Source organism: Neovison vison, chromosome 14 (assembly GCF_020171115.1).
Source record: "Neovison vison isolate M4711 chromosome 14, ASM_NN_V1, whole genome shotgun sequence".
Classification (NCBI taxonomy): domain Eukaryota; kingdom Metazoa; phylum Chordata; class Mammalia; order Carnivora; family Mustelidae; genus Neogale; species Neogale vison.
In genome coordinates, this window is record NC_058104.1 from 31,718,176 (window position 1) to 31,745,711 (window position 27,536).

The 27,536-nt window shown below is 44.6% G+C and overlaps 1 protein-coding gene across 2 annotated transcripts in view; it reads right to left on the reverse strand.

Moving 5' to 3' along the window:
• Positions 1–8,693: 8,693 nt before the first annotated feature.
• Positions 8,694–27,536, reverse strand: part of DCUN1D3 (defective in cullin neddylation 1 domain containing 3) — a 37,503-nt gene continuing 18,660 nt past the window's right edge. For both annotated transcript variants that reach the window (XM_044233903.1, XM_044233902.1), the window contains exons 2-3: positions 12,248–12,783; positions 8,694–10,979 (exon numbers count right to left, since the gene is read on the reverse strand). In XM_044233903.1, the coding sequence (XP_044089838.1) occupies positions 10,496–10,979; positions 12,248–12,678 (915 nt within the window). In that variant the 5' untranslated portion in view covers positions 12,679–12,783 and the 3' untranslated portion in view covers positions 8,694–10,495. The remainder of the gene's footprint in view (positions 10,980–12,247; positions 12,784–27,536) is intronic.

The following is a 27,536-nucleotide window of genomic DNA, read 5'->3' on the forward strand; positions in this document are numbered from 1 at the left end:
TTCTGTAAGGCAAATTTTTCTCATTAACAGCTGTTATAAAATTGAAGGGAGAAAGGCTGAAATGAAAATCTGGCAGCTCCACAGACACAGGAGAGTGGAAGACTGCTTTTTACCAACACTGGAAGCACCCTCGGTTCCATTTGTAGGAGTGCCTCCTTCCCTTAAGTGAGACTGCAATGTCACCTTTCACCAGTAGGTGCCTCCACCCTATCAGATCTCCCCCCTAGAACTGAAAGCTTCGAAATTGAAAGCTACTGCTCTGCTTTTTTATCAGCTCTCAAAATATTAACATTCTGTGTTGGGAAGGATATGGGTACAGGTACACACAACTCCAAAACAGAGATATTTATCTGCCCTCTGGAAAAGATGAACTAATCCAGATACAGTATGTATACCAAAAAACCCTTGTAAATTACTCCATACATTGGGATCCAGCACTTCCACTTCTGTAGTAACATACTATAGTACAGCTGCACACAAACATACATAGAGGAGATACCACAGGGTGAGCACAACCAAATTCTTGTTGGCCATTTTTAAAAAATTATGTGCATATAAATAAAATTTCTAGTAAAAAGAGATCTGCAAGAAGTGGCAGTTGACCTCTGGATACAGACAGATGCTGAATCCTAGCTTTCCTGCATACTGTGTGAACTTGTAAGATTTCTGTGGTTGGAACAGTAATGGTACATACCTCATAGCATTGTGAAGATGTGACTATGCATTCCCAGTATATGTTGTAGGAAATATAGAGGGTTATAGAATAGTAGAAAGATATGCATAGGCTTGGAACAAAACCTGGAAGGCTGTCTGTCAAATGTGGTAGGGCTGGAAAATTAGGTGTTACCAAATTGTTTTTGGCTGTTTTGGTTTTAAATCACCATATATTGCTTTTATAACTAGAATACTTAAAATTAATTTTTTAAGATTGGGCATTTGAGGCAGTGTTTAATCATTTAACTTCTATAGGAGACAGCCCTAGATATAAAAGCTGGGAACCAGGAGCCAGAACTGAAGAGCTTGATTTAGGATCAAGACACTGCAACTTGAAGCTCCCTTGTAAAGTGGAAAGTTGCCCAGGTATACATACAGTGAAGGCCCTGACATTATCTTGAAACTGACATTGTTGCTGGATTCTTTTCCTACCCCCAGCTGAGCTCCAACGCTCTAAGAGCTTAGCTGCTGTTTACTTCTTGAGACTCCAGTCCGGAGACAAAATAAGATCTGCCTTTGAATATGGGCTGGGACTTCAGCTCTGCTTCTGGGTAAGCCACTTACTCTCATCTGAGTATATTTTCACAGCTTATAAAATGAGAAAAAAGTATCTTTTTAAGGATTACTGTGAAAATTCAATGATCCAGCTTGTGGGAAAATGACAGAATAGTGGGCTATGTGCCTTTCCCTCTCTGAGCCTGTTACCTCACTTATAAAATGGGGACATTAGTACCTACTCCATGAGGTTGTTACGATGATTAAATTAGGGAAAAACCCACATTAAGTGTTCAGTAAGTGACATTTACTGAGGAGCATCTTCCAAGTGCAGGATCACACAACAAATTTAGGCTCCATGTGCCAAGAACACCTTTACTCCTAGGGAAGAGCCAAGGCCATTTCCTTCTCTTAGATGGCAAGTTTCCCAATGGGCCCCCAAGTCCAGAACTCTACAGAAATGGGCCCAACCATAAGGTCTCTGAGGCCTCAGCCTGCACACACTGTTCTTTCAGCTGATGCTCCCACCTTTTGGAAGCCAAAGCTGCCAACTTGGCCTCTTGCAAAATACACATTCCATTCATAAGTGCGTTTGTGCATTTTTCCTCCCACACCCTTCTAGGCAGCCAAGGCAGCTGCTAGAGAAGCAGCTTCTCATTTGGGGGAGAAAAGCAATTCCCAAGGGTTTTTGCACAACTCCTCATTGAAACTTTGAACATATTACTCCAGTTTTCTGACCTCCTTGCCCATAATGGAATGGTTTAGGTCACTCAGCCATGTTTGTTTTCATTTCCTTTCCCCCCCCTTTTGTAAATAACTTCTTCCCTATTATAAAGAAAACCAATTAATGGAAACTTTAAAAACCCAGAAAAGGTATGGGGCGCCTGGGTGGCTCAGTGGTTTAAGCCTCTGCCTTCAGCTCAGGTCATGATCTCAGGGTCCTGGGATCGAGCCCCACATCAGGCTCTCTGCTCAGCGGGGAGCCTGCTTCCCCCTCTCTCTCTGCCTGCCTCTCTGCCTACTTGTGATCGCTCTCTATCAAATAAATAAATTAAAAAAAAAAAAAACCCAGAAAAGGTAAAATTGCTTCTAATGCTACCACTCAGGGTCAACAACTGCCACTATTTCAGTCTTCTTTCATACTTTTTACATCATTCAAAAGCAGTTTTTAATAGCTGCATAATATTCCAACATGTTGTATGCCATAATTTCTAAAATAGTCCCCTGTTGTTGACAGTGAAGTTGCCCCCAATTATATCCTTGCACAGACATCTTTGATAAATATTTGTTAAGGAAAAATTCCTAGAAGTGAAATTGAGCTAAAGAGTTCTATGAACACTTAAGGTTATTCTAACTTCACAGAAGTTTTTACTGTGTTAACTAGCATGGACATGTTCCAAATCTTTGCTAATTTGTTAAGTTAAATCTATTTATGTAATGGAAAGTTTTTAAAAATTTCTATTTATTTGAATGTCCTATAGATTGGCATCTATTTTTTTCAGAAGCTTTTTGGCCAACTGTTTTTCTTTAAGATTTCCTTTTTTTTTTTTTTTTTTTAAATATTTTATTTATTTATTTATTTATTTGACAGACAGAGATCACAACTAGGCAGAGAGGCAGGCAGAGAGAGAGAGGAAAGGAAGCAGGCTCTCCGCTGAGCAGAGAGCCCGACTCGGGGCTCGATCCCAGGACCCTGGGATCATGACCTGAGCCGAAGGCAGAGGCCTCAACCCACTGAGCCACCCAGGTGCCCCTCTTTAAGATTTCCTTATGGATTAAGTATAGTGTCCATCTGTTGATTACTGCAAATATGTTTTCTAGTTTTTTATTTTAAGGTAGTTTTAGAAGTCGTGATTTCTTCTATTTGCTCTTATACTTAGAAAGTCTTGACTGATCCCAAGATCAATTTAATAGCCACTGGCAAATATATATGGTTTTGCAGGGTAGGGGTGGGGCGGGGGGCTTGTTTTTTAAGTAGGCTGTGTGCCCAGCATGGAGCCCAGCTAGGGGCTTGAACTCAGAACTATGCGAAGGAGACCTGAGCTAAGATCAAGTGGCATGCTTAACTGAGCAAGCCACCCAGGCACCCCTATGTTTTTTTTTTTAAATAATGTAATTTTTACACTTACACCTTTATACCTCCTCGAATTCATTTTGGCATACAGCAACTTCTCCCCCAAGTATTTATATTTTTACCTGTTTATCTATACTTACCCAGTCAAGGAGAATTTGTCCTTTACTATGTAAGTCCATGTATACAAGAGCCTGAGTGTTTTCTTCTGTCTTGTCTTACACTAGGTACCATACCATTTTGTAGCTCTTTATTTTAATATACTAGCAAGTTCGGCAGCACCACCCCACATAAAACACAGGGCCATGGAGAATCTCCATCAGCATGGATTATAAAACACTAGTCAGATGCCTTGCTCTTGATTGCATTGCTGCCATATTCCACTAGGACTTTTTCAGCACCCCTAAGGCAAGAGAATCAAGGTTGGAACATTACATAGGAAGAACATTAAGCCCAGAGAAGAGTGTCATGGCTTTCGTAAGACAGGGCCTCCTGAAAAAGTCACAACAAAGGAGAGGAAATGGAAAGGTTAGGCTGGCTCTTACCTCTGCTTCCCCAAGACTAACTAGGTCACAACCCAGAGCTAAAATGGGACTTCCAGAGCCAACCCAGCCATGCGCTTTTGGCAACTGAATTTGAGGAAAAAGAAGATGCCAGTACTGAGATAACTCTTCTGTACTTCTGTGGACCCTCAGGACTACCTTCTTAAACCTTTTTTGCTAGAAAAAGTCCATTCTACATGCAGTTAAGTTCATTTCTTATGTGAAGACATTACTTGCCCCTCATCTAATCAGAGATTGGATTTTAGCCATATATAATCTGTACAACACCATATCAACACCTTGAATAGCTCCAGGCTCTATATAAGCACCCAAATCAGTATCTTTCACTTTCTAATTCGCCAAAACTCTATTTGTTAATGCCCTGGCTGGGCTCAAGTCAGAAAGGCCCTAGACCAGAAGACACAAGCCCAAGAGCCAACTGGGGAGCAAGTACCTGTTTTGGAGACAGACCTTTTAAGTGAGGGAAAAAAAGTAACCTCCCTCCACCCCCACCCCATTTCCTTCCAGCCTCCATCTGATGCTAACCCTGGTAATGAGAAAAGGAAAAAAAAATCCAGTTCATTGAGGAAACCTTTTTTAACCTTCTCCCTAGCTATAGTATGTAGTCATGACTCCCAAATCCTTTCCAACTGAAAGGAAAAATAAAAGCACATCTAGTCCCACCACTGTACTTACTTATTTTTAGGAGGTACCAACATGAGGCTGGAAATCTTTGGGAAGGTCATTAGGGCCTCCATCAAAGAAGTGAGTAAGATGGCTGGCCAATAGCTTTCCTGAATATAAACAATAACAAGACAGAAAATACAATGAAAGGAAGCTAAGGGTCATAACTGGTCTACCATAATCAGACTTCTAGGATGTAAGAGCCAAATAGAGCCATCAGGGACCATGTTAGTCGAAGCAACCCCCATCCCCCAACTCCACCCCCAATTTGGCACAGAGAGAAATTCAGCCCCCAGGAGGGGCAGTGACCTGAAAGGTCCTGTTACCATGCCAACCCCCATCTCTTCCTCTCTGGATTCCTTGCATTACTCACCTGGTATCCTTTAGGAAACCTTAAACTTACGTGATTTAGGTGCTTTTTAAAGACTTAAATCCTAACCCTCTGATGGAATTCTCTTGATTTTACAGATGACTATAAGGAAACTTGGAATTTCACTAACTTGCCAAAGGTCACACAGCAGTGGCACTTGACAGTTTCAGCTTGTCTCCTTTGCCTTAATCACTGCCAGCCTGATAGATGTAGGAGCCATCCATTAGCACAGTGCTCAAATTCACTTTTTGTTCCTCATGGGAATCCACATCAGTTGCTACCATAAGACTATTTAGGTAGTGGCCCTCTGAGGACTCATTTGCTTTTTGCCTACGAGTATCAGGACCCCAAAGGCCATTAAGCTGGTAAGTGGGAAGTCAACATCCATGTTTGAAGTCTGAGGATCCTGTACCATCTGGATTATTTTCCAAAGCAAAGGAACTGCTATCCAATATCGTGTTGGAAGAGGCTCCCGATGGGTAAATCTCGCCCCAGAATAAAGTCACTGGTCTGGTTTTTTGTGGGGGTATTTTTCTCTCAGAATTGTCAATAGTCAAGTAAACAAATTTATTAAATCCAACAGCAGGTAACCTTCCAAATAAAAAAAACATCAAAAGAAAAATGTAGACAAAGAAGTGTGTGTAACAAGTTAATAAAAATATTCAAGGGGCCATTTGGAGAGTGCAACAGTGCAGAGAATACAAACAAAGTATTGACCTTTGTCGACAAGTTTGTACATCCTCAAGAAACAGACACACTGGTCACAAACCAAGAGCAATCCACAAAGGTGGAGGGTCACATGAGTAGCAGACTCATCACCTCAGTTAAGGCAGGGTATCTGTAGGACCAATTCATCCAAGTCCCCCCCCCACCTTGGAAACCTAGAATCATTCATTAGTGCAACAGGTAAGAACAATTAATTACAGACTCAGGGCTGAGGACCAGAGTCAGAGGGAAGACACTTATCCAGGAATAAAAGGGGGTGGGGGTGGGGAGAGACATAGCATCTGCTGAATGGCTTCCTTTGGCAATATCCAAGAGTATGTCATAGTAAATAGTAAAAAGGGAAGGTAGGTGGTGGAAGAAGGGATCTATGAAAGCAGGCTTAGTTTCCAAGAGGAGTAGGGAGGATGTGAGGCCCCAGCACCTGAATCAGAAGCAGAACTTGATGGTTACTCAAAGCTATTTGAATCATCTTGGCTTCTGCAACCACTGCTCAAGCATAACTCTCAATAAGGAAAAACACCTCCAGATCCTCATTAAAACCCAGCCCCCAGTCCAGGTTAAACTGGATGTATGCTATAATTACAGCTAACCATAGAAATAATAAACTCTTTTGAAAGGGGGTAGGTGGGAACCCACTCTAGGATTCAGCAACAGATTATGGAGGAGGAGGATCAATAAGATAGGTCCTCAAATGAGACCCAATTAACACATGTTAATAACTTTAATAGTCCTTTCAGCTGCTTAAACAAGTTACTGCTAGAGTCCCAGCAAAGGAAGACCTTTGTCAGTTACCAGTATTTTTCAAGTCCCTCCAAGGGAAGACCTTTGTCAGTTACCAAGATGTTCAAGTATCACTAAGCAAACATTAAGAGAGGCAAGAAAAACAGCAAAGTAGGCAGCTAAAACAAACCTAGCAGCAGCTTCTCTCCAGCCTTTGTAATGGTATAATTGGGCTTCCCTACACTCAAGACTTCTCTTTAAATGTGGCAAATCAGTCCTAAATATAGATGTTTTGGTTTTCCAACTTTTAGACCCAAGTCCTTATCCCTGTAACTTCCCACCGTTGTTTAATGCAGTTTGGCATAGTTTAGCATTTGAGGCCATCACATGAACTATGGAGTTCCACACCCTGCAGGTTCCAGCACTGAGGACTGAATTTTGGCACGAGTCTCTGGGAGATCAGAACTGTATCAACGATGAACTAATAAATACTCTGTGGCTTAATCCCTTCTTCCTTTCCAAGAAGGCTAGTTTGTGCCTTCCTTAGGGAAGTTTAATATTGAAAACACTGCCTTGTACATGAAATTTCCAGTCGGATTACTTTGGGCCTCTGGGCTTGGGTTAAATCTGGATCTTTACCCAGCTCTAGTTTTTCTTACCAGAAGACTAGATAGGGGGTCTTGGACCCAACTGGCACAACTTGGACCACAACTGGCACAGATAAGGGAAACTATTGAGGCATCCAGCTAAAGCATAGCAAAGTGTCATTACAGGGGTCGGGTTAATGATAAATTCAAATATGGCAGGAATGGGGGAAAAGCATTTCAATGAAGCAACACTTCATCTCATACAGCTTTCTAATCCCTAAAACACCAAACTCAAAGCCATTTGCCAAAAACCAAGGATTTCCCAATCCATATTCAATTTCTTGTAGTCACCTTCAGGTAATTTGCTATTTTCAAAATGGCGTCCACATCCTGCCCCTCTTCACACCACCCTGAAGTTACACTGTTAAAGTGAAGAGCGCGCTGGCTTACCTGAGGGGCATGCATCTGGCATCTTCTGCACAATTACGGCTCACTCATTAAACAGCAAACCTATTTCTAGGTTAAAAGGAATAGGGACCTTTCATTTCTCGATAGTGTGACTACAAAACCCTACACAAACCCCACCTTCAATCCCTTTGAAAAAAAAACTGCTTTTCCTGTCAGACATTGGCCCACAGCCACTACAGAAGCTTGGAAATCACTGCATCAGGAATGCCAACCTGGAGAGAACCTGTAAGTCCTTCCCTAACTGCTCCCTCTTCCGGTTTCTCAACTGCATTTCTGTAACAGACAGATCATTAAAATATAACCAAAAATAATTTAATGGCTCTTTTTGTGGGGGATGGGGAGGCTGAACAGTTAACCAAATCCACCCACTCTAGCACACCTAATGCATGGAATGCCACCTTGTAGGCCGGGGAAGGAATCCAGTTCCTCCAGAGTCCTCAGGACTCTTGGTGCCAAGCCCTTTTGTGCACTTCTCTCCATATACCCTTGTAATCTAAGAAGAGAGCCTTAACCTGGCTAGATGCAGCCTGCCTTTTTCCTTTTTCAACCTCTACCCAGTCTACAAGAAAAACGGGGGGTTGCAGGACTGGCTAGATGAGAAGGCAGTATAGTATCTTTAAGACTTCAGTCTGGGGACCCTGACTACAGTTGAGCCCACAGAACCTGCTGGGGCCCCTAGAAACTCTATTTATGGGGCACCTGGGTGGCTCAGTGGGTTAAGCCTCTGCCTTCGGCTCAGGTCATGATCTCAGGGTCCTGGGATCGAGCCCCGAATCGGGCTCTCTGCTCAGCAGGGAGCCTGCTTCCCCTCTCTCTCTCTGCCTGGTTCTCTGCCTACTTGTGATCTCTCTGTGTCAAATAAATAAAATCTTAAAAAAAAAAAAAAAAAAAGGAAAAGAAACGAAACTCTATATAAGGAACTTGAGTCAGGCTAGAACAAAGCCAGATATCTGGACTGAGACCCTCTTCAGCTTTCCAGCAGTACTGCTAACTTGCTGTGGCTGATTTTAAAAGTTTCCCTTCTGTCCCTCTAGAAGGGGCAACTGCCAGGTTTAGGATCTTCAAAAAAAAAGAAAAAGAAATCAAACCAACCATTTCCTATGTCAATGTCAATCTTGGAAAAACATCGACTGCAGAAACTCCCTAAGTAATCGTCTTTGGAAAGATGGGAGCCTAGAGCCATAAGGTTCCTAATAAAGGAATTCAAAATAAGCAATTCCTGCCCAGGCTGAGAAACATATACCTAGGAGGCAGATGGAAGCAGTTAGGGAAGAAACTCCAAATGTTTAATAGACAAACTCTCATTACCTCAAAAGTATAAATATTTTGTAAGTTTTTATTTAAAAGATTCCCTTTTCAATCTGTTCCCAAGTGTTGGGAGCTGAACTGTACAAGTTCCTGCCACCCACCCTTCCAGTACAGTTTTTTGAGGACATGTTTTTTTAATGGAAAAATAACAAGAGGACCCTCTACTGAAACCAGGTAGGACCAGAGTCAGCTCCTGTGTGGCAGTTTGGCCAAAGCTGGCCTTATGGAGCAAGCATGTGGAGGAATCTGGGGAACTGGGCCTCCCTCTTGTGAGGAAAAGGCTGAGAAAATTCATCCTCTCTTTAGTGAGGATGGTCCAAATTCAGATTTAAAAACCTCCATTTATGATGTTCCCTGGCACTCTTCTTATGCGTTATATATTGAAGGCAGCTCCCTCTTTTATGGCCAGTTTTAGCAGGCAAAGAAACAAAGGAATATAGATACATATATGTGTATATATATATTTTATATAGGTAAAATATATACATATCTTATATATGTATATATACATATTTGGGGGTAGGGGAAGGAGAGAAGGGTCATGTAAACCTAAACAGTCATCACATTACCCCAAATGAGCCTGACATTAACAAAGAAGATAATAAATAACTCCTGGGGGTTAAGTGACAACGTGGGTGCAGCAAGAAGGGAAAGGGCACACGTTTAACTATTAAATACACTTCTATATTTGTTTGGCAGAGTTCAGGCCAGCCCCAGGCATCTGCACTTGCCAGACAAGTAAGCTGATGATACTCAAAAAAACTTAAAAAAAAAAAAAAAAAAATTCAAGCAGAGCTCCATACCACAGTTTTCCTTCAAGTCAGCTGGCCGGCAGGCACAGTTTTCCGACCACCAGGAACAGAAACTTTGGCTCCAAGGCAAATTAAAAAAAAAAAAAAAAAAGGTATTTTCACTTACAACATGAAAATACAGAAAATTCATCGAAAAAAGAAAACTATCAAAGTCTACTTCCAGCAAAACTGAGGTAGCACTGCTTTCTCTGCATTCAATGCTTAAGTGGTTCTCAGTACTATGTGTTCTAAAAAAAAAACAAAAAAAAAACCAAAACTGCTCACTTGACTGACAGGTGCAGCATGTTGATGGATAAACTCAACATGAAATGCAATAGGTCAAAGAAGGAATGAGCAAGAAGTGAAGAAAATAAGGGTTTTGGATAAATTAGCTTAAAAGGGGGTTGTCACCAGACTACAAATGCTCTTGGCTGGCCTTGGCTCTCCAAGAGCTTTAAATCGCCTGGGAATTAATGCAATATGGTTAACAGTTAACACTGCTATTCAATTCTGTGTAAATCTTTTAAAATAATTATTACAACCTAAATTCAACCATGTAAACAGCACTACACACAGTACAGACCTGCCCTGAAAAACAGAATATGCAAAACTGAGATCTGGCACTGTATCATCTTGTAATGTTAATTCAACCTAACCGTCCCATTCCCCCCTCCCTGCTCTATACCCTCCCCCACAAAGAAATCTAATTTGTGCAAGAAATGGCAGGCTTATTCTATCTGAAGGCTTCAAAAAAAAAAAAAAAAAAATACACAACATGTAGCCAGGTTCAAATATTTTGGGGAAGCCCCCCAAAAGAAATAACCAAAATAACCAAAAAGTGAAGAAAGTGCCTAAAACATGATACAGCATTTTAGAGCCCTTTCAGATACAAGGCAGAGAAAGGTGTAAAGTAGAAAATATCTGGATCTTCAGTAATTTCCAGAAAGGTCCAATTCCTCGGTTGGCTGCAGGGCAGCAGGCAGATCCTTGCTGCTGCTGCTGCTCCTGGGATAGAGCCACTAAGTCTGCTCCCCGGGACACAAGCCCTCGGGCCCTGAGCTGAGTGCACCTCTCCCTTCCCCTTCTCTTTTCCTTCGCTCCATTTCCCACTCCACAAAGGTATCGAAGAGACTTGGCCACGCCTCGTCTTCACTGTAGTTGCTGAGGTCAGGACCAATCACCTGAGTGAAGTTAAGGAACATGTTCCAGGTGTCCCGGGAGATGCCCTTGATCCCCGAGGGGTTCTCAGTTAGAAAGTTTAGCCACTGGTCCAATACTGGAGGATTGTTCTGGGTAAAGACTAGTTTCCACAGGGCAATGGCTATTTCCCGATGCAGTGACCGCTGCCCTTCTTCAGAGTCCAGACCAAACTGAAATGTAAACCGGTAGAGATCCTTAAATTTATCCTCTTGTTTGGCTTCCGTTAAGAGGCTAGGGAACCGTGCACAGATCCCATCAATGCTGTCTGCACTTATTGCTTTGCAGCCATCAAAAAACTCCTTCCTGCAACAGGAAGGAGGGGGCACAATTAATATTTATAAACAACATCATCTGCTGAGAAGCAAGATAGCAAAGTAAGAGCATGGCTTTGAGGCTGGATGACCCGGCTTTGAATTCCAACTCCTCCACTAATTAGTCCTATTTCTTCATCCGTCAAATGGTGAGAATACCACCTTACTTCATAGGGTTTTGGTGAGGACTAAAAATATGTGTCAACTGCTTCTAACAGTGTCTGGCACATGGTAGGCAGCTGATGGTGTTTGGTTCATTCACTTATTCATCCTTTCAAAGCGAAACTCCAGTCCGCTGCTCCATGCCCTATCTCCTATTCTGCAACAGTGATTAAGCTGCAGACTCCCCTCCCAGGCGGGGAGTCTTCCTGCTTTCCTTTTGATTCTCTATGGTTGCTTGTTTTTGGAATGTTTTTGGTGACTGCCAAGAGAGATCTTCAGAGCCAAAGATTCTGGATAAACCTGCCTAACTCTGCTCCAGAGATCAAAGTTCTGTTATTAAAAAACGAAAACTGCGTATGTATTTTTAACATCTACATAATACTTTCAGGTTACAACCTGGTCCCTCACTGATGATCATCTCAGAGACTGCTGTTTCAGCTGAAGACACAAGGCATCCGAAGTCTGCCGGGCAACCTACCTTGGGGGGCAGGGCTCAAAGTCAATTCTTATTTATAACCCAGTGCTCTGCAAATCATACGTTGGGTGACCTTGCCACTCCCTCCCCACAAACCACCTCTACAGGGACGCGTGACCACAGGAATGTGCACAACTACTGTGCTCTCCGAGGCCAACTGTCCTTGCTGACACAGACGCCGGCCGAGGGCCATGTGTCCAGAGCCAGAAGGGGCAAGGAGCCCGGTGCACTGATGGAGGCGGCTCCCCAAAGGCGCTCCCCAGCCCGGCATTCACAATACCTGGCACACGAGAGGTGTACAGTAAATATCCAGTGGGTGAGGGAGTGAGGGAATGAACAAGCCAAACAGTGGAAGAAAGATTAAAGGTCCCAAAAGGGCAGTGGGGCTGGGCAGCAGTGCGGGGGCCCAGGGCATCACATGGGCTACTCCTTAACCTCAGGCAAAGATGGTCCTTGCCTGTTCCTCTGGGGCTGCACCAGCTTTAGAGAAACGGGTCAAAAAAAGAACGACTTACCCCAAAGCCTAAGCAGCCAACCCCGTTCTCCCCCAGCTGGGCCCCACTGCCCAAAAGTGCACTTGTCCTCCTCGGCTCACCTGGTGACATGAAGTTTTTGTGACTAACCTGGTGAATTTGCACATGGTAGCAGCCTGGAACTTCCAAGCCAAGAGCAGCACTCGAAATTCCGTGGGGTCAACACATAAGTCATTGCAAAAGCGCTCCATGCCTTCCTCCAAAATTGCATCCTCCCGCTCGTCCTTGTAGCGCCTGAACAATTCTTCCAGCCTCTGCAGGGAAGACTCCTCGGCATTGGACTTGGGCTCCCTCCCAGCATCTCCAGAGGACGTTGGCAACTGGCAGGGCTCGGTGGCAGCCTCTGCCTTCTTGGTCCCATTGACAAGGATATCCCCACCTGGCTTGCCACAGGCTGGTGGCTGTTCCTCGCGGTGGCCTGCGCTCCGCCTGCTGTGTGACTTGCTGCCAGGGTCACGGTCTCCGTTCTTGCTGCCCAGGGTGGATGAGGGATTCTTGCACTTGGTGACACACTGGCCCATGGTGCTGATGGCCTGGCCCCTAGAGTGGCCCCCTCTGGATCAGATGCCCTCGCTGCCACTGGCCCATGTGCCTCAACATGCCATCAGCCAGAGGAGCCAGCCAACCTAGAAAAAAAAGTACAAAGCAGTTACCACTGGACAGGGAGACGGGCATTCGCAAACTCCATTCCCTTCCCCTGCGGGGACTGCAGCCTGGGGCACCATTATATGTCTGTGAGCCAAGCCTGAACCAGGGGAGAGACCCAGAGTTCATCGCCATCCCCCCCACCCCCCTGCAAGCTCCATACCTTCACATTGGAAATGCAGGGCTAGGATATGTATGGAGAACCAATAAGAAAATCCCTAAAATTCTTAAGGTAACATAGGCTACAAAGAGGTTGATTCATGTGCAGAATGCATCAAGGAAGACTACGGTTTTGCCAGAAATATTCCAGAGGAAATCTGTCTTGCCAACTTGCCAGAAGAAAGCTATTTGGTCCTGGGTTAAGCCAGAAGGTGTAAATAAAAAGTTCATCTTCTAGTCTCTCATGTCAAAACTCTCCGATTTTCTTTTTAAGTAGGATGAGTAGGGAGAAAAGGGCCCAAAGATGAGGTAAAGGATTTGTAGAGTCAGGACTACAAGCAGTGTCCTAGCCAAACAGCAAACTAAAATTTGTCTCTGATCTCTTCAGATTCCTTTCTCGGGCTCTTCCACATGGTAGGTGAAATGCCCTTTCTCCAACCTTCCTCTGCCCACCCACAGGAGCCAAACACCAGCCACAGTTCCCGGTCCTCCAGTTTCTTGTTCTCCCCCTACCAGGTCCTCTGGGAGACTGCATGAAGAGTACAAGCCAAGCCACACTAAACAGCAAGGTCCTACAAGGCTGCAAACTCAGTCCTCCAAGGAGTGTCTCCACATTAAAAGAAGGGCTGATTTATCCAAATGTCTCTAAATGGTAGAATAATTGCTAGATAAAAAAAGAGAAATCTGCACTGATATATTACAAACTCATCATGGTGGTTTATTTATTAACTATGCTATTTAAAAGTATTTCTAAAAGAATTGCTAGAGATTTCCTGGCCAGGGGTGAGGTGATTTCTCTGCTAACTCTGTCTTCTCAGGACTCTTTTTTTTTTTTAAAGATTTTATTTATTTATCTGACAGAGATCACAAGTAAGCAGAGAGGCAGGCAGAGTGGGGGAAGCAGGCTCTCTGCTGAGCAGAGAGCATGATGCAGGGCTCGATCCCAGGACCCCGAGATCATGACCTGAGCCCAAGGCAGTCGCTTAACCCACTGAGCCACCCAGGTGCCCCAGGACTACTCTTAACTTCAACCATTCGCGAGAAGATCCAGCGACAACTTAGTAGGAAAAGTCTACCTGCAGTGGCCAAACTCACAATGTTAATGAACTTTAGACCAGGAGCCAGAAGTACAGTAGGTTAACGGGCACCAAAATCAAGGTTCAGCCCCATGCCTCTCCAGCTCTAGGAAGAAGCATTCATGGCCCTTCATGATCCAAATTCAAAGCCTTTAGGAGACAGGCAGTGGGGCAGAGGATGCTTTTTATAGAGGCTGGACCTTTCAACTTTATCTAAAGAGCTTTCATTTCCTCCAAATGGTGCCTGGATAAATTTGGGGTTATCTTCAAAAGGAATCCTATGGGTAAATTCTGAGTGAAGCAGTTTAAAATGACAACCAAAATCATTCTTATAACTTATTGGAAACTCATGGTTATCAGGGTGTGTCCTATTCTTCACCCTCAAAGAGAAGGAATGACAGAGAGACATGCCCATACATGCCCTCTAAAGATCTGCAATTTCACTTAGACTTTAAAAAAAAAAAAAAAAGAAACACACACACAAAAACCACTGAAACCTGAAAGGGTTTTTTGGTGTGGAAAGACAGATCCAAGTATGTTTTCTTGTCTTTTTATGCTTTAACAGTATAGGGAATAAACCTTAACCACAGCCTATTAAAATTTAAAAGGCAAGGGGTTAATTCTTGGAAGACCAGCATACAAGGAAAGCAACTGTTCGAGCTGAAGTATCTCAAAACAAAAAGGACTATACCATGTGGAAGGTCTGGTTTCCAGATTTGTGTTTCTAAAGACTACAGTGCTAAAAGAAACAAAAGGCCCAAACTTACACAAACCCCACATGCTCGCAGACTGGCAATTCTAATTCCCAGGCTCGCTGACTCACCAGGGTTTGCTGCTCAGCTCCTGCTGGGGAGGGAGGCCCAGGTACCTGGCAGGGTAAGAGGATTTCCTGGCCTCTATCTGACCCACCTACCCCAGGCCACTTGCCTCCACCCCCACAGGACAGATGCTTCATTGTACCAGCTTCCTCCAAATCCCGGCGCCAAGGCCTTCAGGTAGGGACAGAACAGATGGGCCTCCCAAAGAGGCCCTAATCCCATTTACCCAGACGGCCCTCCACATAAGAGCATCTCTGATGACCTGACACAGCAGAACCTGAAGGCTTTTAACATGCCCAGCAGATGAGAAAAAGGAGGGGAAAATCAATTTGAACAGATGATCAATCAGCAAGTACCAGAAGGTCAGATCTCCTTCTTCCATTCTGGTCCCTATCTGTGAAAGGCCCCCACGCTGGGTGAGTGTTTGAGGGAAGTGATGATCTCAAGCCAGAAGAAAATATTTTCAGAACTGGTGGTGACTACAGCCCCCTGATTATTCAATGGCCTCCCTTTTGTGCCTACCTCTTTCCCCAGGAAAACAGCTGTGCCCCCAGCGCCTTCCCAGGCTCAGTCTCACACAAGCCCAGTGCCCCAGGCTGACAGCACTTCAAGTGTTTTTTGTTTTTTTTTTTTTAAAGATTTTATTTATTTATTTGACAGAGAGAGATCACAAGTAGGCAGAGAGGCAGGCAGAGAGAGAGAGAGGAGGAAGCAGGCTCCCCGCTGAGCAGAGAGCCCGATGCGGGACTCGATCCCAGGAAGCGAGATCATGACCTGAGCAGAAGGCAGCGGCTTAACCCACTGAGCCATCAAGTGTTTTAAAGCTGAAAGTCTCCCTGGGCTTGATAGCTGATGGCTAACAGCTAATAATGGCAGTTATCAATTACTGAATACTTGATATCATGTCTGGCACTACGCTAATAAGCATTTTATGGACTTTAAACTCATATATCCTCACCACAACCCTGTTTAAAGACAGGGAAACTGAGGCACAAAGTAACTCATCCAACATCACACAATGTCTGTCTTGAGAAACACACCTCTAGCACTAGGCTAGACTGCCGAGTACACCTCCCATCAGAGAACTGAGGGAAAGCCCACCAACACATGGGGCCTGAGCTCTGAAGTCACCACAGTGATCCTGGAGGAGCAAGTTTTGCCACCAGCTACTGGAAAGAGAACGCACTGTCCATGCCCGGTGTTCAGGAAGAGCGTCCTACCCACTGCCCTCTCCCAGAGAGCCCTGCCACCGAGATTCAGGCAGTCATGATGCCCTTGGCCTCAGCCTCGCCAAAGATGCCCTAAAGCAGTGCTGTGGTCCATCGGCATGGTTAAAAGCTGCAGCTCGGAAATCAAAGCTCAACTCTGCCAGTGATTATGGCTGACCCTGATCAAAACCTGTATCTGCTCAACCCACAAAATGCTATCTGCCTCACAGAGCTGTTGAGAGGATTCCGTCAGTAGGGGCACCTGGGTGGCCCAGTCCTTAAGCATCTGCCTTCAGCTCAGGTCCTGGGATCAAGACCCAGGTCGGGCTCCCTGCTTCGTGGGAAGCCTGTTCTCCCTCTCCCACCACCCCCAGCTTGTGTTCCCTTTCTCACAGTCTCTCTAAAACAAAATCTTTTTTTTTTTTTTTAAAGATTCCATCAGGAAATGCAGATAAAGGGTACTTGCCACACAATGTCCCCTGGCCCCCACCAACAATGGCGGACAGCCATCAATCATTATTCTTACCAGCCAAACTCTTAAACTACAACATTGACCTTGCTTAAATGCACCACTGCCCAAAAGCACGCAAGCTCAGGTTCTCCATAGAGTAAGACTTCCTTGTGATTGATACTGAGTAAAATCAAGCTGGCTATTTGCTTTGTTCTAGGGACACCTTGAACCCAGTAGTTACCCCTGTCCCTAACCTGGGGCAAGCTTCCAGCAGTAGTTCCAAACTCCTTTCCCTTTTCTACTTGGTCCTAGCTCTGTAGATTTGAAAAAGAATTTCTAGGGCGCCTCGGTGGCTCAGTGGGTTAAAGCCTCTGCCTTCGGCTCAGGTCATGATCCCAGGGTCCTGGGATCGAGCCCCACATCGGGCTCTCTGCTCAGTAGGGAGCCTGCCTCCCCCTCTCTCTCTGCCTGCCTCTCTGCCTACTTGTGATCTCTGTATGTCAAATAAATAAATAAAATATTTTTTTAAAAAAAAAGAGAATTTCTAGCTTGAAAATCATTTATGCTACTTTAATGGAACTGCCTTTCCAGCTGGTCATCTCAGCTGCCTCTCTGAAGCAGACAGCCTCGGCACCACCTGGGCGCCCCAAAAGCCAAATTTTACCAGCAACAGAGCACCATTATTAAGGAATACTACTCTGTATTTAGTAGTAGATTATAACCACTACATCCAAATGCTCCATGCAATAGAAAAGAATTGGAGGCACAGCAAGGTCAAGGAGCTATCCAGGAAGGGAGAAAACAGGGGCAGAGTAATTAAGAGGAGGAGCTCTTGGAGCAGACAAACCTGGACGAGAATCATGGTGATGCCACCAACATGTGACTGTCAGCGTTCACTTTAAAACAGGGCAGGTGGACCTCAAGATAACGTAAAAGAGATAATCCACGTGAGATGCTCTGCCCACAGAAAGGACTCACTAAGTGTTAACCTTTATCATAGCTGCAGCTGTTACTGCCAAGTCGGTGACAGAATCAAGCCTCTGTGCTCCTAGAACAGTGCTCTTTCCATTGGCCAGGGCAGCTCTTGGGGGGTGGGGGTGGGGGGCAGCCCCGGTATGCAGGACTCCCCAGGTACCCAAGGCAGCTCCTTGTCTCCCTGTCCTCACAAGGATCTGCTCTCCTGCTTCTGCTAAGGGGCAAAAAAGAGTTCAATGGAGTCAGGGGCAGGGAGAAAGGAAAGGAAGAAGAATAAAGAAAACACACATACACACACCCTGGGAAACCTATGTCTAGGCACATTTAGAGAGTTCTGGGGTTTACCCGAAAGATCGAGGACAGTAACTCTGCTCAGTTTATGCTGGATCAGGATCAGCCTCCAGCTTTCCTCCTTCAATCTCGGCTCCAAATGCTTCTGTCCCCCTCCCTCTCTGCACATCAGCCCAGCCCCCCACCACCCCGCACCGTGCTGTGCCAACCCTGGCTGCTACTCTCGGGGATGGGCTTGGCTGCCTGCCCGGCCCCAGGCCTGGAGCTGGCACGGCCAGGGCTGGGGCAATCCCAGAGGCCGTGGTCCCTGTGGATGCTCTGGCTCCAAAGAAGGATCTGGAGCTGATCTATCTCGTGGGCGGTTCCATGAAGCGAGACGCAGACAAGTCTCTGGATCTCCTGGGCTTACTGTCTACTGCTGAGACAGGTTATGGAAGAGAAGGACCACGAAGGGATACACCACACAAGGACCCAGGTGACTGGAGACAGGAAAAGGAGAGGCGGGTGAATTGGTGTCATGGAAAGAAAGGTGGAGGGGCTGCCGGAGGGAGGGGAAGTGGTACGTCCGGAACAGGGGGCAGCTTGCTTCCCATGCATCGTCGCCTTCGACCTCACAACCACCTAGCCTGTCAGACCTTTTGCAGATGAGGAAACCAAATTTTCTTAAAATTTGAAAGAATAATTGGGAAATTTAAATATAATTAAAAGGTGTCCTATGACTAATCTTTTTCTCCCCCTACCCTTTATGTAATGACACCAACTTGGAATCCTTGAAGCAGGCTGACTAGGAGATAAAACCAGCCTGTCAGATTCCAAAGTCTGCCCTGTGGGAAAGTGTCAGAGAAGTGCCTTTTGTTTGGTCTTTAAATGACTGGAAACACCAAATGGAAAGGAAAGAGTCAAAGGGCCAATCTGGTTGGTCCTGAGGGAAGCTGATTTAAAACATTCAGCAAGAGCAGTATCTTTTAGATTACACCTATGTACGGAGAGGATTCACGTTAACTGTCACACTTAACCCGCTGCACCCAATGGTATGAGGCAGATATTGTGTAAACTTTTTACAGAGAGGAGAACTGAAGAGAGGTTAAGGAATTTGGCCTGAAGTCCCACAGCCAGTCTACAGAGGAAAAGTTCTGGATTCACATCCAGGCCATTTGACTCTAACTCCCCCATTCTTCCTCGCTAGCCTCACTACTATTCTCTGCTATGACATGTCCCAAAGACACACACTTCTCCTAAGAGATGACGATGGCCCAAGATGAAAAGGTACACCAGGAACACTTAAACATGCCAGAGATACAGAATCAACTCCCAGGCTTGGTTCTGGTCTGGCACCTCTATGCAGTGTGGGCCCTTGAACAAGTCACTTAACCTCTCCTTAACCTCGAGTCTGTGTGACCCCAACATTAAAGTGAGGGGTCTAGTCCTTCCGACTTTAATGTTCTGGGACTCCCTTCACTTTTTTGCATCCAACAAGGCTAAAGTCCTAAACGTGCAAGCCTTCTAAGGACTGGCACACTGCCTGCTCAGGGAACGGATCTCATACGTCTTGCCCAAGCCTATGAGACCTGAGAGAAAATGAGACCAGAAGTCCAAAAGGAGGAGAGAGAAAGCAGGGGCTAGTCTAGTCTGAACAAGGGGTGAAAGATTACACTGTTTTTGCAGGCCTGCCTCTCCTTAATCATCCTAGTTTGATCTCTGCAGGGTCAGCAAGAGGCCCTGGCATATGGAAAACAGACCAGAGCGAGCTGGCTCGCTGCTGCCACTGGTCAGGTCAGGAAGCCTGCTCAGGAATGTGCCCTGGCCGCTGATGGGGAGCCTGTCACCCAAGGAACAACCTCATGAAATGAGGAGCTAAAAAACAGGAGGCCAACACTGGCACCAAACATCAGTGTCAGCAAGGCATTTGTGATCTACTTGGAGACTTCCGGAGAGAAGGGACCCATCTCATTCACCCAGCCCATTTTGCTCCCATCTATAGTGTCTACTCAGAATCAAAAAACCACTGGCAAATACTGGTGTTTCTGAGAAAGGCAGTAAGAAACCACTTTCCAACTTTCATCTGAACAGTCTGTAGAGCTAGCCGGGTGCATGTTTTTATTTCTTACTATATGTGCCAGACACCCAACGGCCAGAGAACATGAGCACATGAATTCATCAGATGGCTTTTCTCCAGCTGCCAGGGGTTAATGTGCTGTCCCTCCCGTCCTGACAGAGGCCACGACAGAGGCCACCCCATCTGAAAGTCTCCAAGCAAGACCACAAGAGCCCCCTGAGCCCACCTGGCAACTAGAGATGCTGAATGGCCTGAGAAAAAGATAGGGAGTGGGTGGTGGCCGTTTGTAAACTACTTCCTAGAAAGTAAAGTTACAGAAGTAACAAAGAGGTAAGACTGAGGGAGTACTCCAAATGTAGAGTCGCCTGCTGCCACTTGGAACTTGGGACTTACAAGATCACCTTTGGAGATTAGGTCTCTTACCCAGAGCTGCTTGGGAGGGAGAGCCGTTCCCTCTGCCAAAGCAAACGAGACCCGTCTGCTGCTATTTTCATGCTTTTAAAAGACTTTTTGTCCTAAAATGTACTACAGCAGCAAGCTCAGGCAGCAGTTCCAGTTCGGGTTGGGTAGGAACGCATGACTTTCTACATCAACAAATCTCAAAAGCACAAAAGAAAAGAGGGATGCAGGGGCAGCAGGGGTTGGGGTAGGGGATAACTTTTTTTTTGAGAATAACTTTTTTTTTTTTTAAGAAAATAAATCAACTGGTTTTATTTCTGTAAAATAATCTTAGGTCACATGGCTAAGACCAGCCTGCTTTCCACAGAGTAATTTTCTTTTCTTTTTAAAGTGTTCTTATTGTTTCTCACCTTGTACACTTCAAACAGACTAGAGCAAGGGTATATATCCAGTTGGAGGACGAGGCTGATACTACTTGCCAAATCCAACCAAGCCAACACACGCATGTACTTTACAGTTTCCAAATACCAAATAATGAGGCATTTTTGGTCTCTGAGCTCCAGGAATGAGCCATGTTTAATCCCACATGACTCAAAATAACCAAAAAAGGGCCATATCATTTTACTGACCCACACTTGGAATCTTTTTTTTTTTTTCTGCTGTCACTACTGACCAGGACAGGTCAGGCTACCCACTTATGTGCAAAGCAGGCATCATTAAGGGGCACCGGACTGCTAGGTTGACTATTCTTTTTGTTTCTGCTCGAGCTTTTTCAATTTCCTTCCTTAGGAGGCTTAGGAGCCGAGGGCTGTCCTGGATCTGTGCTCCGTGGTAGCAGAATAAAAAGGGCAAGCCTGCTGCATTCTTCATCTCTGCTTTTATGCTTACTGCTTGTCTTCCTTCTTAAGAGACAGCCGCCTTAGGCCCTGCTAAAGGTAAACCACGGATGAGGCACTGATTGCTGGCTTCCAGTTGGCAGACGGGTACCAGCCCCCTAGAGGCTTACCTGACTGCAGAGGATTAGTCCTCAAACACCCAATTACCACATCAACTGTTCACTTTTCAATCTCCTTCTGAGCAATTCAGAACTCAGGAGTCACAAAGTGACTGAAAAATAGTTTAACTGGAGATAAGCTTTGGTTTTTTGCCCCTTAGTAAAAGAAAGGCAAGAAAGGAAACTGAAATGAGTAGAGAGATGAGGAAGGAACCCAATACAAAGATGATAAATGACTGCATCCAAATGTCTTAAAGGGGCACCAGAATTATCACAAATGTATGGATGTGGTTTCTAGAGCCATACTTCCTCTAAGAAGGCCTCAGGTTCATCATGTGGTAAATAATCAATCTCTTAAATGTCTGCTGATTCTTCCAAAAAAAAAAAAAAAAAAAGGAAGAAAGAAAAGAAAAGAAATCCAAATCCATTAAGGCCACATTAATCAGGTTTTTCCTAGAGGCCCATGATGGAAACTAACTGCTAATGCACAGTAGACGGGAAGAGGGAGAAAAGAGCTGTATAATAAAAGAATCTCTGTTTTCAACCACATCAGTAAACTGATCAGAGAACTGAGGCCACTAAGTCTTTCTCTCCTGCTGCCAAATTCAAAAATATTACAGTTACTCTGTAAAGTTTAGAAAACACAGAAAAGCATAAAAAGGCCCCCAGTATCCCACCTCTTACAATTAATATTTCAATATATCCCTCTTAGTCTTTTATATGAGCACATATGGACTGCACATGTAAAATACATGCATGTCCACATGTGTTTGGAACTTTCAAACAAAAGTGGGGTCATACTGTACAATCTATTTTGCAATCTTTTCCACTGAACTTTTTTAAAATATAAAACTTTTCCTCTCATAAAATTCTTCTAAGAACAGCAATTCTGGAGCACCTGGGTGGCTCAGTCAGTTAAGAGTCTGCCTCCAGCTCAGGTCATGATCTCAGGGTCCTGGGATCCAGCTCCCTGCTTAGCAGGGAGCCTGCTTCTCCCTCTCACTCTGCCTGCCACTCACCAGGCTTGTGCTCCCTCAGTCAAATAAATAAATAAAATCTTAAGACAAACAAACAAACAAACATATTTAATATTCAGATAAATCTTCCACTGAATGGAGGTACCATACTGAATCTGGTCAATTTAGTCTCTTATTGTTGGACATTTAGCTGCTTCCAGTAGTTCCCTGTTATAAACTTTACTCTGATAAAACAGCATGCACTTAAAACTCAGCACACTTACAATTCTTACTTGAGAATAAAACCCTCTAAGTGAAACCAACAGATCAAAGAATAGGCAAAAAAATTGTGTGTGTGTGTGTGTGTGTGTATGTATATATATATATATATAAAATCCAATCTGAATTCCAAAGAAGATCAACTTGTACAACATACTAGGAGAGTATATTTCTCCCAACATCATCTTGTGATATTTGCCAACTAATTCAACCTCTTGCCAAAAGCACATTAAGACATTGTGTTTAAGGGAAAATACCAAACCACCTAAAGAGAAACAGGTAAAAATAGATCACTGGCTTCACTATAAATCACATCACAAAGGCTGACAAGAGCCAATGATTCTGGCTTCAAGGATTCCAAGTTGGTGTCGTTACATAAAAGGGGTAGGGGGAGAAAAAGATTAGTCATAGGACACCTTTTGATTATATTTAAATTTCCCAATTATTCTTTCAAAAGAAAATCAACCTGCCCCCCCACCCCCATCAAAAAACAGTAGTAGTAGCAGAAGCAGCCACTGCCGCTACCATCACCCATCTTAAGGCCTCATAATTTAGCATCAGGGGTAGAAGGATCTGGCCCATGGAACAGGCAGAACCCAAACTCCTGGCCACATAGTTGGGTGGGGCTCAAAATGGACTTCGGGGCTCAGCCCACCTGAGTCTCACATGCCCGTGGCTTCGGTGACTGGGTTAGGGACACACAGGTGACCTCAGCAGACAAGAGTAAATCTTAGCACTGAAAGTAAAGGAAGCTAGCGCTGCTATAGTTATCCCGCCAAAGAAAATAGTAATGCCTATCGAAGAGTCACTGTGATGATTCAATGGCCCCTTTTTATCATATAGGTCTCATGTCAAATGTATGTAGAACCCAAGAATGAAATCACTGCCAAGAGACAAAGATAAAATGAATTCTGAAGGTATTATCTGCACCCAGAATCCAACTGTACTACCTAAAGTCAGACCAAAGCCTGAACTCCAGTTATGGGAGTCAATGAATTCCTCTTCTGCATAAACCGAATGTCAGGTTTTCAGCCACGAAAGATAGAGTCCCTACTAACACACTGCTAAGTCACTTGGATCTCTTCTACTCATAGAGCAAACAAATGATGCCTAGGCTCTGATTCATCATCCAGGACCAACTTACTAAGCCACAATTTCACTCCTTAGCTGAACACAAGGACCAATAATCCCAAACTCAAGTACACTGTAACATTCCATTGTACTGGGCAGACCACCAGGATGCCGTTTAAAAGCTGATACGACTAACGAGAGTAAGAACCTTTCCAACTGCAATTTTTACAACCTTCGGCCTCCTTCAGACAGGCCACAGGGCACTTACAGCTACTTTTCTTCTGTTGTGTACGCACATTCTGTCATCTTCACGTTCCTAAGGAGGAACCTCTCCCCAGCACTCAGACACCACGTGAAAAGCTGTAAAGCAAGACTCCTGGAAGTCTTTCTCTGTGCAGTAACAACATGATCAATCTTCCAGCTGAAACAGGTATTTGATCTAAACCACATCCTATGAAACTGAAAGGCCAGACCTGACCAGAATTTGGCTACCCTCTTGGTTTCAATTGCTACTGCTGAAACAGTTTCTCTCTGGTTTCAAGCACTGAAGAGCCTATTTAGAAAGTACTCGGGTTTTAAAAACTGTAACAGGAAATGCTTGTGTTGTGTGCCTTTATTGGAAATATATTCCCTGCAGGGTGAAACCTGAGGCCTCAAGGTTTGGGCTTTATTTTTTTTTATTTCAAGCAGTTACTTATTTCACCAACGGGCACTCATATGGCATGAGGCCAAAGGGCTCATTAACACGTGTAAAGATAGGCAGATAATTAAATCAAAATAGAGCTCTATGCCTGATGGCTGGCAACACGGTCCCAGAGGCTTGGCAAAGACAGACATCGGAGGATTCTAGCCCCATTCCTGCCCACTTCCCGCCCACACTGACCTGCCAAAACTGCTGCCATCAAACGGCCATTCCAATGCTGTCTATCAAAACTCCGCCCTAGGGCGCCTGGGTGGCTCAGATGGTTGGATGTCTGCCTTCAGCTCCGGTCATGATCCTGGGGTTCTAGGACTGAGTACCACATCGGGCTCCCAGCTCAGCACGTAGCCTGCTTCTCCCTGCTCCTGTCCTCTCTCTGTCTCGCTCTCTCCAATAAATAAATTAAATCTTTAAAAAAACAAAACAAAACTCTGCCCTAACAGCTAGGCCCTATTTTCATAAAACCGATTATGAGAAAATCCTAAAATTAAGCAGCAGCACCATAAGCACTTTGGGTCATCAATATCTCTGAAAATCTAAGGATAGCTTTGGACCCAGAATAAACTGTGCATACGTGCACACACTCATACACTCAAATTCTGCATTCAATGCTTGGGATCTAGGATATTGTATCTTAACTCTTCTGAAATGCGTCAGGGTTTTACCTACACTGCAACCACATTCATTCCCCTCGCTCAGAACCCAGCTGAAGACACGGCAGCTCCTGCAGCTGCCCCAGGATCGTCTCACCTCTCCTGAGCAGGGCAGCATGCAGATGACTGCGTGTGGACAGCTTGGCTCTATGTGCTCCCCTGCGCATACTTCATCACCTGTGCCTCAGTTTCCTCACCTGAAATCTGGGAAAATCAAAGGGTCACAGTGAAGAATAAATGGCCCCTTCACATCACATGGGTCTAAGTTAGAGGCTGAGGGCCGCCCCCCCCCCCAGCCTACAAACCTAAACCTAAACTATTTCATTTCTTCCCAGCACATTTCACTTTCTGGAATTCTTGTTAACTTCCTTACTGTCTGCTCCCACTCCTAGAAGGAAAGTGCCACAGGAGCTGGGATTTTATCTTATTTGCCCCTTTGTCCTGTGCACCCAGCTACCTCACATAAGCAAGTGTTGGATACATAAATGTTGAGTGACTAATAATCACTGTTATTTATTGAGTACTTATGTGCAAGGCACTAGTCTGCGCCCCTGAAATGTATTCACTCATGACTGAATAAATGATAAGTCCAACCTACTTAGTGCTGTCTCTAGCACGAGTTAGTATTCAACAACCGATAGCCATTTATACCAAATCTAATGATGATGTCACCAAGTACTCAACAGTAAAGGGTGTTGAGCCCTAAGGATGTAGAACTTAATTAACTTCACCTCTCCAGAGCAGCTTCCTAACTTCCCCTGGACCCCTCTCCTCCCAGCACCCCTCTACCTTCAGAGAGAAGGCAAAGTAGGAATCGTCTCCTTGTTCCATTCACTCTCTACCTCATCGGTTCTCAGAAAATGTCATACAAATACGGCCTCTCAGCCAGCATACACCACTCCATCTCTCTGCATGCCACAAGCTAATTTTCACCTCAAACCTGACAAGAGCCAAAGTTAAAGGTGAAATGGGAACATGTTCATCCTGTCATGCCTCTTTCTGATGTGCACCTCAGTCCCTTGGAAAAAATTCACAGTCATGACGGTATCACTCCAGCCTCTCCTCTTAGCAAGGGAGAAAGTCGAGAGAGTTCATGCAAGCCGTGGCCACACAGCACTCTAGGAAGCTCCAAGGGTTTGCCAATCAGGTGAACTCCAATGAAACGCCTTCTAGTGCTGATCCAAACTGCCTCTTCTCTACCTCAGTCAATCACACATTTAAGGTGTTTGGAGATGCAAGGGGCAAAACCCAGCAGTTTTTTCTGACTACTGCATATTGAACCCGAAGGACTCACAGCCAGTATCATACTTCTATTCCACTGTTATATTTTCTAAAATTTAGTCGATGACAGAGTGGCTTTTAACTGAGGGCTGAAGCACATACCTCATCAAAGATAGTATGAGACGTGGACCAGGGCCCTCCAACTTGTTGGAGCTGCAGGGGGATATTGGACTATGTTTTATATGACAGTAAGAAAAGGGCAAGAACTAAAGTCCTAGGCAGGGCCTTCAAAGCCACATGCACTTGCCAAGAAAGCAAAGGGCAGCTTCCACCTCCGCCGGCTGGCAGGCAGACCCACACATTCTGCTTAACCATGTGAAACAGCTAGCTTTTGCTCTCCCTGCCCCCGGGCCCAGTTATGATATTTGGGTAGCAACACTGGCGACTTTTCTAGGAGAGTGTTTTATAAAAATAGAGCTTCCAATTTTAGGTCTAGAATTGAAAAGAAAAATAGCCAGAATTAGAAATTTGTTTTAACACAATACATTGAAAATTACAAGTTTAAGATCTGGTCGCTGAGGACGGGGATCACACCACCACGTGATTTCTCAGTGAGTCATAAAAAGTAGTACAGGCTTGTTTAACAGTACTAAGAGTTAAGGAGCCCACTTGAGTCAGATGACGGAAAGCCAACCTGACACCCCTGCGTTTGTCTGAGCTGTGGCAGGACTGACACAAATGAATTGCAGCAGCAATTTACAAGACAGAAACGTTAATAAAACGTTTTCTGAGCCTAGTCAAAGAGGAAATGTTTGAAACCCCGAATATGACTCATTTATCAAAAGTTCAATCAGTTTACCAAGAAAAAAAAAAGCTCTAAATATTAATAAATCAAAACTGAAACATTTCTAGATTTCTAATACCCATTCTTGATTAACACACCTTTGTGTCAAAGCAAAAACCACGTGCAGCCATGTAACAGCAAGTTGCCACCCTTTCAGCTATGAGAACCGCTCTGGCGGAACTAGGTGAGAGCAACGAGAATTAATCTTCAGGCCTAGATGGATACTGTCTCGGTAATAAGACAATAAAGACCTCCCTAAAGGGCTTCTGGGTGCCATAAATTATATAACAAATCCACTTCTGCCAGGCAGCCAGGATTAACTCCTATTCACCCAGGGCACTACTCTTACTCAGGATCAACTGGCTTATCGAAATGAAACAGTCATTATCCACCACTGCCCTTCAAAGGCACAGCACGTATCTTACTGCTAGTCAGTCTGCTGACACCAGCTACTCATCACAGGAGAAGCCAACCTAACAATCTTTTTTTTTTTTTAAGATTTTATTTATTTATTTTCAGAGAGGCTGGTGGGGGGGGGGAAGCAGGCTCCCCGCTGAGCAGAGAGCCCGATGTGGGGCTCGAT